The sequence below is a fragment of the Sceloporus undulatus genome, chromosome 9, assembly GCF_019175285.1.
Source record: "Sceloporus undulatus isolate JIND9_A2432 ecotype Alabama chromosome 9, SceUnd_v1.1, whole genome shotgun sequence".
Taxonomy (NCBI): domain Eukaryota; kingdom Metazoa; phylum Chordata; class Lepidosauria; order Squamata; family Phrynosomatidae; genus Sceloporus; species Sceloporus undulatus.
Window position 1 is genome coordinate 32,943,067 of NC_056530.1, and position 14,907 is coordinate 32,957,973.

The 14,907-nt window shown below is 43.4% G+C and overlaps 1 protein-coding gene across 1 annotated transcript; it reads right to left on the reverse strand.

Annotated features, from left to right (window-relative positions):
* Positions 1-6,412: 6,412 nt before the first annotated feature.
* On the reverse strand, positions 6,413-13,892 carry TTC9C (tetratricopeptide repeat domain 9C). Its single transcript, XM_042438859.1, has 4 exons — positions 13,733-13,892; positions 11,602-11,857; positions 9,721-9,903; positions 6,413-6,829 (listed from the first exon to the last, which is right to left on the reverse strand). Exons 1-4 carry the CDS (start codon positions 13,766-13,768, stop codon positions 6,735-6,737), a joined length of 570 nt encoding a protein of 189 aa, XP_042294793.1. The 5' UTR covers positions 13,769-13,892; the 3' UTR covers positions 6,413-6,734.
* Positions 13,893-14,907: the final 1,015 nt, after the last annotated feature.

The following is a 14,907-nucleotide window of genomic DNA, read 5'->3' on the forward strand; positions in this document are numbered from 1 at the left end:
CTCTATGTAAGCAGTATATCTGAAATTAAGAATAAATCCCATATAGTTTACTATCTGTTGGGAAGATGAAAATGCCCACCTGGCATTGCTTTCACGGAAACTGAGCAGTGTGACCTGGTGCTTAGGTCCTCCAGCTAAGTACAGCCGAGGAAGTTGTGTATACCTAATTTTTATATAAAAAGATGTCCTTTCTTTGCTTTCATGGTATTTTACTGTGAAATATACTCATCAGTTTTGACAATTATTTTAATTAGACGGTTCCCTGCCCTCAGGCTACAATCTAAAAGAGAGGACACAAACAGAGAAGGGATGGTGGTGGGGAAGAGATCAGGTCCACGCAGTTCTCTCCTCTGGGGGAGGCCTGGACCAAGGCAGATGAACTGAGGGAGGCTCTGCTCTTAATCTAGGCCAGGCTTGATGGAGCTGGCCTGGTTTTTTCACTCCCTCCCAGGCTGGATGGTATCAGTTGCCATGAGGGAGGGCTCTTCTTTTCAGGCTCGAGCCAATGGAGCTGGCTCTGCCTTTTCATTTCTCTCCCAGGCTGGATAATGATGTCTTCCTGCCTGGCTAGTAAGGCCTTGGGTAAGGCAGCGTTCTCACATAGTCCGTCCTGCGTCAGCATTGGAACGAAGAGCTGTGATACATTTCCATCAGGGCTTAATGGTAGCCAAGGATCTCAAAAGCTTTATAGTTTAGTTCATGACCTGGATGGTAGAGAGGGGAAGATGTGGTTCTTGTGCAAATGTACACGCACCCCAACAAGACTCCTTCTCCTGGCTTAGGTCCCTCCAGCCAAGTACAGCCGAGGGAGGTTGTGTATATAATCTTTCTATACTAAAAGAAAAGATGTTTCTTGTTTCCCTTATCATAAATATTTGTATCAGTTCAACATCCTTCATCAGTTTTGACAATTATTTTTAATGAGACAGTCCCCTGCCCTCTGTCCAGTTCTGGGCACCACACTTAAAAAAGGACATTGAGAAAGTGGAGCATGTCCAAAGGAGGGCAACTAAAATGGTGAAGGGTCTTCAAACCATGGATTACGAGGAGAGACTTAGGGAGCTGGGTATGTTCAGCCTGCTCCAGCTCCTATTCTCTGGAGCATCAGAAAACAAGCTTGCTCCATCCTCAGTAGGACATCCCTTCACATACTTAAACAAGGCTATCCTATCAGTTCTTAACCATCTCTTCTCCAGGCTAAACATACCCAGCTTCCTATGCCTTAGAATTTAAATTATGCATTGAACTTTGAAATATACAAATAAACAAAGAAATAAAATGTTGACCTCCCAGCCAAGTGCAGCCGAGGGAAAGTTGTGTATACTTAATCTTTCTTCCAGTTCATTGTATTTAACAGTGAAATATACTTCATCAGTTTTGACAAGCAGCTGGAAAGAAAGATATATATTCACATAATAATAATAATAATAATAATAATAAAAAGAGCATAATAACAAAACAACTATAGTCATTTGTATTCTGCTTCATACCGCCTAAGCAGTGTCTAAGCAGTCTACAACTTACATATCACAGGTAAGAGCCAATGTCCCTTTTCCAGAATCATACCTGGCTGCCATGTGACAAATGAATTTCTTTCTTGGACATATTCTCAAGGATCTCCAAAATGTTCAGAACATCTTCAAGGTGGCGAGAGGCTGTGGCCATCTGTGGGAGTGCTTTGATTCTGTGTTCCTGCATGGCAGAATTGGGTTAGACTGGATGGGCCTTGGAGTCTCTTCCAATTCCTATGATTCTATGATGCCTATCAGCAAGTATGATTTTTCTATGGGCTAGTCTTGACATTTGTCTTACTACGTCTGTCCTACACGTGCTGTTTGTTTTGATTCCCCAGCCATGGCAGGGGTGGGAGGAGGTGGAGAGAGATGCAAACTCTCCTTTCTGAGGCTCTGGAGCACAGGTGCTGGTGAAACATCAGGAATAAACTCTTATAGAACATGACCACATAGCCCGAAAAACTCACAAAAAACTAGGGATGCTGGCCATGAAAGTCTTAGATTTGACTATGGCCAGAGTATTAACTGGGGCTAGTTACAGGGGACATGTAGCCCCTCTGTTGAAACAGCTACAATGGCTACCATTTCTGGGTAGAATTGATAACATTGAAAGCCTTATATGGCTTGATCCACACTGTCTGAAATACTGTCTCCTTCTATGAGCTTGTTTAAATTTTAAGATCTTTGGAGGAGGTTCACCTGGCCTCCTTTCTCCATTTGCCAGCTTTTTATTTAGGCAGGTCTTTGGCTTATAATTTATGTGACAGAAAAACTTTAAATGGTGGTGGCGTTATTTAATGTTTTTACCTTTTCAAAATCTGTTTTTTATCTTTTTATTATGTTTTAATTGTGTATTGTTTTGAACTTTTTCCAAAACAACCCCATAAACTGACATTTAATTGTGTTTTTCACTTTTGTATGGATGTTTTAAAAGTGTACCATTAAAAAAAATAAAAGAGACTTTGGATCCTGAATAAAGAAAAAGGTGAAAGAAAAATAAAATAAAATGGACATTGCGACTGCTGTGGTCCCTTCAGAATGATTTTTGGAGCCAGCTGTGCACTTTCTTCAAGGTTATTGAGCTGTGTTGTTTGCCTGATGTCAGAGCCGGATGTGCAAAGTAGGTGCTATTGGCCTAGGAGTCCCAGATGTATAGAAACCACTAGCCATGGTTGGTCTAGGTACAAGTTGGATGGTGAATCTGCTCTAGCTGGAAGTCTGAACTTTAAAGAAAGTACATAAAGTGCATACTCCTATCCCCCAAACTGGATCAACATCTTAATTCCTTTACAGTGCAAAGAACAGATTCACCACTCCACTCAGACATTAGCTGCCACTGACTCAGCCCAAAGGAGCTTTGCCCAATCTACATTTCTTTCATTTACATCCTGACTGGTCTCTGTGGTCAGAGATAAGAGCCAGATTCTTCAGTGCCTTTTCAGCTAAGGAGAAATCTCCCTCTGACAGACTTCCCCAGACCCTCCATGGGCCAGGTAAGGTCCAGAGGTCACAGATTCCCCTCTTTTATGGACCTCTACCACAGTAAACATTCCAAAATGCCATAAAGGTTTCTAGCCACATATGCAAGTTCAATCAGCTGATTGATCAACTAATCTTAATTCAGTTATTCATTAAATGGGATGAAAGCTCTTGACACTGTATATATGTGACTACAAGTTGAACTCTATAAGTCGTCATGCTTGGGACAAAAATCATGAATTGTGATATGACCCATGGATAAGTTGACGGTAAAACCTAAGGGGCATCTAACAAAGGGTAAACATGGAGAAGCAAAGGGAAAGGATGCCAAAGAACTTGCAAGATCCATGCTCATACTAAAGGATGGATGGATGGATGAGAGAGTAGAAGGGGGGGGGGATCAGTGCTTCCAGGACATATTTTTTTTTAATAAGAGTTAAAGTACAGTACTGACATTGACCCATGGATAAGTTGACGCAGGTTTTTGGGGTCAATTTTCGGACTAAAAGTTCTAGACTTGTACATGAGTATATATACAGTATGGCCTACAGCGCAACAGAATGCCTCTCATCTGCACCATAAATGAGGATCACTTCCCACACTTGAAAAATTAAAAGGATGCACGGTAGCTACTTATAAAATCATGGGGTTTGGAAGGGACCACTGGAACATATCTGCTTTTTGCACAGAGCAGCCACAAAACACTGAAATGGTTTACAGGTGGCCATCTGTGCAGGGTGCCAGTCATGCCCACTTCTAAGATACTTCACTCTGTGTGTGCCCATGTATGTTTCCCACTCCCTCGCCCCTTCCTATATTCAGTGCTCTATAGCCACTGTGCACAATGGACTGTTATTTTAAACCCCTGCCAGATTTTTTCCTAAGGATTTTTTCAAACTTCTGTCAACTGTGGCATGTCTCCCCGTTGTACATGGATGGGTCCGCTTTGACTATGTGTGGACCAGCACTTCAAGAAAGTCTTCGTTATTGGTATTTATGGTAGCATATTTCACTTTCCAGTTGTTTGGCTGAGACATTTCCAAAAGAGGGGAGAAATGCAGTTGTGGGGAGGAAATGTCTCCCTGGTCCCTCCTATACAGTTAGAATCACTTTTTAGAATAAGCGCACTCCACATTGTACTGAGGTGGTGGTTATATTGCAGCCTACTTTTCCACTGTCCCAAAGGTACACCGTTCTGCATGTTTTGATGCCAGTGGTGCTGCTTCTGACTTGAAGGGAGTCAGAATGAATGGCTGTTTATGAGAAGAAACCACACATCATGTGCTTAATCACAGTAATTAAAACTGGAAGAGACGGTGGGGAAGAGTGCTACAAGTTCAAGCTTGCAGTGTTCTAATCCAGAACTTGCTTTTTCAAGTGTGATTTTAAACTGGCATTCCTAGCTAGCCAAGGTGCGAAACAGTTGTTCTGGAGTACAGCTCTTTATTTACCATACCCTATGGCCTCTGTATATGTATCTCCCTCTCGAATGATTTCATTTAGGAGATTTATTATTTATAAATCCTTTTGTTGTTGTTGTTGCTGCTAAAAAACAAAGGACTATTTTTTCTACTATAAGACATCCAGTAAAATGTAGTCTACCATCTCTCTGCTCTTGACTTAGTGTTATTTAGTTGTTATTGTAATTTTGCTTGGCTTGTTAGAAGATTCTGGACATTTTAGTACATAAAAGTACTTTCCTTGACCCCTGATCTCTCAGCCAGGTGCCATGGGCAGGTCACCTGAACTGAATTTATTAAGAGGCGATATGATAGCCCTGTTTAAATATTTGAAGGGATGTCACATTGAGGAGAGAGCAAGCTTGTTTTCTGCTGCTCCAGAGAACAGGACACCGAACAATGGATGAAAGCTACAGGAAAAGGGTTTCAACCTAAACATTAGGAAGAACACCCTGACAGTGTGAGTTGTTAGACAGTGGAAAATACTCCCTTGGAGCATGGTGAAATCTCCTCCTTTGGAGGTTTTTAAACAGAGGTTGGATGGCTATCTGTTGGGGTTGCTTTGATTCTGTGTTCCTGCATGGCACAATGGGGTTGGGTTGAATGGCCCTAGAGGTCTCTTCCAACTCTGCGATTCTGTGAAGAAGCCTATTAGCTACTTGTGACTAAATTACACTGAAGCACAAAGTTGGAAGGGGCCTCATGGTCCACTGTAGGCAGTCCAGTTAGAGAGCATTCCAAGGAGGTAGCTGCCCAGTCTCTTGGCAGCAACTTTGGTGCAGCATCACATTGCTGGGTTGTGTTCAAGTGATGATCAACAATAATCCCAAGATCCTTCTTCAGGTAGTACTACTGCTAAGTCAACTATTGAAAATGATTCTCACCATCTGATTTGATCAAAAAGTGATGTAACATTAATTTGGCAGGAATTCTCCTTGACAATTATAGTCACTATTATCATCCATAGATCTTCAAACAGGCTCCTTTATAATCAGTTCTAATTGCTTCCTGGTATTGAGATCAGGCTGACTGGTTTGTAGTTTCCTAGATCTTCTTTTTTGCACTTTTTGAAGAGAGGGACAATGTTGGCTCCTTTCAGTCCTCTGGCACCTTACTCGGTTCTCCCAAGATTTCTCAAAAATGATGGCAGGTGTTTCAGACAATACATCAGCATCTCCCTTTAATACTACAGGATGCAGTTTGTCTGGCCCTGCAGATCTGAACCCCTTGTCAATATTGACTTGCAGTTTGGATCCTTTACTAAAGGCTCTGCTGATGCACATGGAGCAATGAATTTAAGCTATAGGCAAAGAGATTCCACATAACATTAACAAAAACGTCCAGATGGTGAGAGCTGTTCAACCATGGAACACATTGCATCCAAGACTGCTGGGAATCTTCTTTGGAAATTTTTTAACAGGCTGGATGGCTTTTATAATGTCTTCCTACATGGCAGAGGGTTAGACTTGATGACCCTTTGGATCCAACTTAAGGATTCTATGATTCCAATTCTGTTTTTAGAACAGTGGAAGGATCACCTGCAATACATTTATCTGCCAATTTTTCTGCAGTGTAAGCAGATAGTAGTATATGTTGACCTCAGGCTTTCTTTTCATACAGACCAAGGTGCCTAGTATATAGAGATGCCAAGCCTAGCTGACATGATAGGACTCTGTTGTTATAGGAGCAATTCCCAAAAGAGGCCTAGTGACTGTTGCTGTGAGAACGAGGGTGCCAAAAACAATAACAAAGCATTGTAGATTCACCTGCCGCATGAGAATGGCATATATGGAGGAGGTCAGAATCTCACTCAAAAACAAAGAGTTCTCCCTCTGATGAAGAGGAACCAAGACTCCCAAGTCCAAGGGGCTTGACCACAGCAGTCAGTGAAATTGTGCTAAGACTAGGATGCCTCACATTTGTTTTGTTTTTCTTTAAAAAAAGAGAACACACACAAACTTTAATTTACCATGCTATTTTATAAATCAGCTGGAAAGAGGGGAAGCCTGAAAACACAGTATTGACCACATGGATGCCTTTCAGCTGCAGTGCAGAGAAGGAGACAAATTTGGGACGTCACCATCCACCCACAACCTGTTCTACCCAAAAGCAACAATACTGTTGAAACTGCACATCTTTTACAATTAGATTGGTCATTAAACACATTTTTCAAGGCACTGCAGATTTGACACTTCTGAACCCAATAACCATGTAGGGGACCATAAAAAACCAGGCACCAACACTGTTGCGTCTAGGTGTTTCCAAGGAGAATGCATCGCCTCTAGCCGAACATCCCCACATACAGTTGCTTTTCCTTTTGATGGTAGCTGCTCAGCTGGGTTTCTGTCATCTGTAGGTATCGCTTCACATTGGCATCTTTAATTGTGAAACAGAGAGAGAAAACAAGAAATAAGTAATAAAATCAAAGTTAATGAGTATTCCACTGTCAGACATTTTTACCATAAGGAAGCTCTTCCTAATCTTTAGGTGGAATCTCTTTTCTTGTAGCTTGAATCCATTACTGTGTCCTAGTCTCTGGAGCAGCAAAAAACAAGTTTGTTCCATCCTCAATATGACATTCCTTCAATATTTAAACAGAGCTGTCATGTCACCTCTTAACAGTCTCTTCTCTAGGCTAAGCTGTTCCTCACAGGGCATGGTGCCTAGACCTTTCATCATTTTGGTCTCCCTCCTCTGGACATGCTCCACTTTCTCAATATCCTTTTTGAATTGTGATGCCCAGAACTGGACATAGTATTCCAGGTGAGGCCTGTCCAAGGTAGACTACAGTGGTACTATTACTTCCCTTGATCTAGACACTACACTCCTATTGATGTAGCCTCGTATCATATTGGATATTTTTAGCTGCTGCATTATATTATTGACTCATGTTCAGCTTATAGTCTAAGACTCCTAGATCCCTTTTGCATGTACTATTGTCAAGCCAGGTGTCTCCCATCCTTGATCTGAGCCTTTCATTCCCCCCCCCCCCCCACCTAAATGTACAGAGTAACCTGAATTTCTCCCTGTTGAAAATCATTGTTAGTTTGGGCCCAACTCTTTAATCTGTTAAAGTCATTTTGAATTTTGATCCTCTCCTCTGGGGTATTAGCTACCCCTCCTAACTTGGTGTCCTCTGCAAATTTGATAAGCAATGCCCTCTATTCCTTCATTTAAGTCATTGATAAAGATGTTGAATAACACTGGTGCCTAGACAGAGTGCTGTGGCATCCCACTAATGACTTTTCTCTAGGATAAGGAGCCCTGGTGGCGCAGTGGTTAAATGCCTGGACTGCAGCCACTCACTCAAAACCATAAGGTTGTGAGTTCAAAACCAGCAAAAGAGCTGAAGCTCGACTCAGGCTTGCATCCTTTCGAGGAGGTCGCTAAAATGAGGACCCAGACTGTTGGGGGCAAATTAGCTTACAGTTGTAAACCGCTTAGACACTGCTTAGGCAGTATGAACCGGTATATAAATGAAGCTTGTTTGTTTGATAAAGAGGAACCACTGCTGAGTACCCTTTGAGTCCAGTCTGTTAACCAACTACACATCCACCTAACAAGTGTTACCAGTATGCTAATACCAAGCACTGTTACTCCTTTCCACCCAATTTCAAGGAAGCTATTTCTGTGCTAAAATAGCTCCTGGCAGCTGTAATGGACTGAATGAGGAAGAACATACTGAAACTTAATCCAGATAAGTCAAAGCTGCTCCTGGTTCCTGACCACTTAAAAGAGTTCTGCTGGATGCTTCTGTGAGGATGCAATGGTGGCATACCCCAAAAGTATTTTTTGCTACTTTTATTATACCATCATAGGACTTCAGCCCATTTTAGCTTGGACTCACTCTGGGTTTATTGCCAGTTTTGCTCTTTTCTCTATCTCACTTGTTTCATTGGTGCCCGCTCCTTAGAAAACCAGGGAGCTGTTTTATTTCCATTGTGAGAAGGAATGCTTAGGAGTGATGGTGCCCACTACCTTGGTCTTTCCTCATTCCTCAAATTGACCATGGTTTCAACAGGATCACCCATCAAGACAGCAGGAAACTCTCTGAGATCCACCAGGATTCCATCTTGATCCATTAGTTACCAAGGCACATCATCTTAATGCAGGGGTAGGCAACCTGCAGCCTGCGGGCCGGATGCAGCCCGCTGAGGCCTTGGGACCGGCCCCAGCCCAGTCCTGCCGCCGATTGCCGCCGGGGCTTTTGGGGGGCAATTGTCTATAGAAGCCTCAGAAACATGCATTTATATTAACATTTTTTTAAAAATCAGCAAATTTTTTCGCGTGTCCTCCATTTTAAAAAAAAAAAGTGTCTTCCATTTGAAAATGTTGTCCTACATTTGTCCTGGTTTATTTTTATATTTATTTTTTTAAAATTATTTAATTATTTATATTTATTATATAATAAATAAACATATTATTTATTTTTTAGCTTCGGCCCCCCAGTTGTCTGAGGGACAGCAACCCGGCCCCCCGGCTCAAAAAGATTGCCTACCCCTGTCTTAATGTATCCCCCATCCTGCAGTTTCTGAGTCCCAGAAAGTCTAAACATGACCAAGAGATCATCTGTCCATAACAATGGAACTGCAGAAATCTCAGTGCTTCCCATCTACAATAGAAGGCAAGGCGGTTAAGGTTGGTCCAGCCCATTGGGTAAACTAAAGAGTTGCACCACACATTTAATGTTCAATAAATTTTCAGCAAAAAAAGATAAGCCAGTAGATAAGCCTGAGGGGATGCGATTGGCCATTTTAGTGCATTTGGGATCTCCCCTTTCAAGGCCTGAAGGAGCTTTTGTTCCAAACAATCCAGTCACTTCTTGTTTGAGAAAAAAAGTCCCTTTAAAGTTGAGACAGGTTACAAACCCCTATCCTCAACAAAAGCAAAATGGTGCATTCAGAAGCTTTGAAGTCACTCTTGATCACCTTTCAACCAATTTTTAAAAACACAATAGGGGACAAAACCCCTTGGGGCCACAAATGACCCTTAGCTGGATTTTCCTCACTCCTCTCCATAGGATATAAAGGTTACTTCACAGAGCAACTGTAGTTATTACAGCAAAAAACATGAAAATAGAATGCAAGGGTCATGCATTATTAATAATTATTATTATGAATAAAGCAAACCAGAACAAGAAGCAAAAGCTGATTTGATCCTATAATGATTTCAGAAACTCCAGTACTGTATCATCCTCAGTGCTTCTTTTTCCAAGGTGACCTAAAATGGGGGGAAACCATCATGGAGAAACTCAGCATCTGTCTTACCTTTGGGCTGTTTACTGGTTGCTGCCAGAAGATAGTGCCGTGCCTTGTCATAATCCTTCAGGTGGTAGAAAGCCACTCCAGCACGATACAGTCCTTTCACATTCTCCGGCTGCCTTTCCAAGACCTTTAGGCTGTACTCTTTCACGCGTTCATAGTTGACATGTTGCATCTGAAGGAGGCATGCTGCAGAGACACCAAGTACAGGATCATGCCCAATAAGAAGTCAGCAATGGGCAGGAATTATTTAACCAAAGGATCTAGGTTACTCTGCACAGGCTACAAGGCACTCACATCGCCAGCCAGCCTACAGACACAGAAGGAAAACAGTAGCACATGTGTGAAGTGGCGTGCAGTCTTTTAAAATCTTTTATTGGAAATTATGCTTCAAATGTTTTAAACAGTTTTTCATCATGTTTTTAAAGACAGTCAGTATTTGTCTTCCAAACTTTATCTTTTGCATATTTAGTTATTCAGAAATTTGCCATCAATAATTATTAATCTATTTCATCATTTACTACCATAAATGGTAGTAAATTCAGGATATAAAAAAAGTACATTTTGTAAAAAAAACACCTCAGTGTGCTAAAGAACTGTGCACTATGCGCTAATAATAGTAAATGCACTCTGTTTGGGGACACCATGCTCCGTGTCTCAATACTAGCTAGCCTCACTCACGTCTTTGTCTCTCAGTGCGCAGTGGATCTCTCATTTCTTGCAACCAATTGTGTATTTAAAGTGAAAAAACAAATATGGTCATTATCTTTGTTATTGTTGTGTGCCTTCAAGTTGTTGAAAGGGCCAGAAAGGGACAGGGGTAGGAGGTGAGTAAAACTGGCTGCAAAAGTGTTTTGATCAATTAACAAATTGGAGAAAAGGCCACAAACATACCGGGCTGGTACTTTGCTTACTCTGTGCTTGCAACCGGGAATTATGGTACAGTTGCTCTTGCCATTTGTGGGCTTGTCATTCATAGATTTGAGCATCCCCGGATGGCTCTGCCCTATTCACCCCAATGGGGTTGCATGCATGTGCTTGTTTGCATGGTGCACTTCTACTGGAACAACAGGACCTGAGTGCCTGTGTTTTTTGGAATCCTTTAGTTAACTGTCTGCCTTTATTTTTCCTTCCTGCTCCAGCACTCTTAGTTATTACTAACCAACTGGGTTCAACCACATTTTGATTTCCCATATGCCTCTCATCTAGCATCATTTTGGGGATGCTATGGGAAACTAAAATGGTAACTAAAGGAGCCAGCGTGTATAGTGGTTTGAGCATTGGACTAGGACTCTGGGGGCCAGGGTTCGAATCGAATCCCAACTCAGCCATGTAAACTTACTGGGTGATCTTGGGCAGGTCACACTCTCTCAGTCTCAGAGGATGGCTAGCGGAAAATCCCTCTGAAGAAATGTGCCAAGAAAATCCCATAGCATAGGTGGAAGTCAAAGATATAGCTGTGTTAGTCTGTAGAATCAGTATGTACACAGATCTTGTAGCACCTTGGAAAGTAACCCAAAGAAAGAAGTTGGCAGCATGAGCTTTTGTAGACTTCAGTCTAGGACGTTTTCTAGGAAAGCTCATGCTACCAACTTCTTTCTTCAGTTAGTCTCAAAAGTGCTACAAGATCTCTCTACTCATGATAGAGGTTTGCCTTAGGGTTGTCATAAGTCGGAAACAACTTGAAGGCATACGACAACAGCAACAAAATGAGAACTAGTCTCAAGCTACACAACACTGCTTAGACATCTACTGCTGTTATCACGCAGGTCCATCAGAGCCCATGAGGAAACAGTTTGCCTCAAGTGCCCTCAAAGCTAGGTCCAATCCTGTTTCTGGTGAACCCAACATAATGTAAAACCCGGGCAATGTGCCCCACAAACCTACCAGCGAGATTGTTATAGCAGTCGCTTTGGATGTTGTGAAGTACCCTCTCCTGTTCAGAGGTCATGGACGCTCTCTCTGCGCCAAATTCCTGCAAGGGAAAAGGGACGCTGGGATCCAGCCCTTTCACCTGCAGCAGGGCCCAGTGGTAGCGACTCACAGCATCCCGGAAGCGCCCTTCTTTGTAGCAGCGGTTGCCTTCCTCCTTGAAAGCTTGGGCTCGTTGCAGATGCAGCTCCATGGATGCCTCCAAAGAAGCCTAGGAGGAAAGGAAAGAAACCAAGTAAGACTCTAATTTTGCATGGAAATCTCTTTTCTGCTTTTCCGCAGGAGATGCTGAAGAGAACAGGGGACTTCTTCTCTTGAACACAGGACATGATACATCACACTGTGGAGCTGCAGCCATTAAAATACCGAGGTTGTCGATTATTTCATTGGTTTATTTTTTAAGAATGATGCAGTAATGTGAAGTCGAAGGCTTTCATGGCTGCCACCCATGGTTTTTTTTTTGTGGCCATGTTCTAGAAGAATTTATTCTTGACATTTTGCCTGCATCTGTGGCTGACATTCTCTGAAGATGCCAGCCAAAGATGCTGGTGAAACGTAAGGAATAAGCTCTTCCAGAACATGGCCACATAGCCTGAAAGACCCACAAAAAACTATGGATGCAGTAAGGTTACTTACCTAGAGTAAGCAAAGCTCAAATTCTAATCCGCAGCAGTACATTAAATTTCATTATGATGTGTGCATTGTGTCTTTAGGGAAATGTTGCTTCCACTATTGACTTCCATGGAGCACTGTGTTTTTAAAGGGGGCTTCTAAGCTTGTGGTGCCTTGGATAACACTTGGGCTAACCTCCCCGCCCCCCCAAAAAGCCTTAAATGTGTCTCTGCACCCTCAACCATGTAAACCTTGTGCAAGTCACACTCTCAGTCTCAGAGGGAGGCAATGGCAAACCCTCTCTCAACAAAACCCCATGGCCTTAGGGTCCCCAAAGTTTGGATTGCCAGTGCAATGTCATGGCTTGAGCCTCGGATTTGGCCTCTGGAGTCCGGGGTTCGATAGGTTTGCCTTTGGGTGGCCATAGGTTGGAAATGACTTGAAGGCATACAACAACAACAACGTGGGCAAGTCACACTCTCTCAGCCTCAGAGGATGGCCGTGACAACCCAACGCCAAAGAAGCATGGCCAGAAAAACCTATGATAGGCTTGCTTTATCGTGGCCCTAAATTGGATATGACTTGAAGGCACGCACAACGTGGGCAAGTCACACTGTCTCAGCCTCAGAGGATGGCTGTGCCAACCCCACTCCGAAGAAACATGCCACGAAAACCCTATGATAGGTTTGTTTTGTGGTGGCCATAAGTTGGAAACAATTTGAGGGCACACACAACAACAATGTAGGTCCAAAGCACACTGCAGAAACAATCCAGTGTGAGACTGCTTTAACTTCCCTGGCTCAATGCTGGGAATTGTAGTCCATTGTGGTACCAGAGCTCTCTGACAGAGAAGGCTCAGTGTCTCCTAAAATTGCTTCCCAGCATCCCCTAGTATTGAGCCAGGGCAGTTAAAGCAGTCTCAAAGTGGATTATTCCTCCAGTGTGTTTGAGACCAGAGTTGTCCAATCCCCACTCAGGTCCAAGGCCTGTTACAGACAGCCAAAATAAAGCTGCTTCGAGTCACAGTGGAGGTATGATGGTTCAATGATGAGCGTGGCTTTGGTGCGACTTCTGGACTCTTAGGACGCATGCATCATTGAACCACCATACCTCCACTGTGACTCGAAGCAGCTTTATTTTGGCTGTCTGTAACAGGCCCAAGACACACAATAATGCACTATACTGTCTTGGCTCAGTGCTGGGGAATTCTGGGAACTGTAGTTTATTGTCCAACCAGAGCTCTCTGACAAAGAAGGCTCAATGTCCCACAAAACTACAGTTCCCAGAATCCCCTAGCATTGAGCAAGGGCAGTTAAAGCGGCCTCAAAGTGGAATATTATTATTGTTGTTGTTATTTCTCCAGTGTGTTTTGGGGACCTCAGTCCCCTCTTTTATGGCCCCAGGCTCCAGAAAAAGGAGAAGGGCCGTCCTTCTGAGGTGAAAATGAAAAATGGCGCCCTAAGCCTGGTAGTACCTCCTTGGCTGCTGCTGCTGCTGCTGCCGTTGCCATTGGGATCCAGGCGCCTGGTCGCCAGGGCTTCTCCGAGGCCGCCTAGAATAAAGGCAGCTTTATTGGCTTCTTTCATTCCCAAACGGCAAACATGGCCGACGGGTCACATGACCAGGGCCTTGTTTAGTTAGTGGCTGCGTCCACACTGGGGAAATAACCCGGTTTGGCACCGCTTTAACGCCTTTTCTGCCTCAAGGCTATGGAATTCTGGGAGTTGGAGTTTGTTGTGGGGTCCAGAACTCCGCTCTGGGCCCACAACAAACTCCAACTCCCAGAATTCCATAGCCTTGAGGCTGAGAGAGTGTGACTTTTTTTACTGACGTGATTTTAATTCCTCTCGTTTTAATCTTTGGGAATGTAACTAATTGTACTTTACATTTTGATCTGTTGACCATAAATAAACAATAATGAACACTTGCTTCTTGGTCACGCTCAAAATGGAGGACATTTGGGAATTCCTCCTGGACAGAAAGGACTGAAATGGAGGGCAGGTCCTGGAAAAGGAGGACATCCAGGGTGGTGCCCTGCCTGCCAAGGAGGACAGGGCAAAGCAAAGCGTAAAGCATTCAAGAAAATGGTGACCAAAGGAAAGCTAATACACTCATATCAATGTAATACAATGCTTCTTGGCCATGCTCAAAATGGAGGACATTTGGGGAATTCCTCCTGGACTGAAATGGAGGACGCGGAGGTTCGTTCTGCTTCTGAGGCGAGGCAGCCTTAATCGTGTTTTTTTCAGGCTTTTGAATGTTTTCTTTATTCAAAAATTGTCAGTTACAGCCAGGCGCATGCGCAATAAAAGTAGCGCGTTAGAAAACATGCGCATGCGCCGTCCAACAACAGAGACTGAGGAGGAATAATGGGGGAGAAGATTGCATGGGCGCATGCGCCAATTTGGACTCCCAAGATCGCGCGAGTCGTTGGTGTGTGTATGGAGTCCGTTCTGAGGTGTCCACGCATGCGCCGTTGAAAGCGCGGGGGGCCTGTTTTCTCCGCGCGTGCGCGTTGTGCCTGGAGAAAGGTTGAGACTGGGTAGTGTGTGGAAAAGCGAGCTACTTTTCTACGCATGCGTAGAAGGGTGGGCGGTATGTGGAAAAGCGGGTTGCGTTTCTACGCATGCGCATTGAGCTAGACGGAGT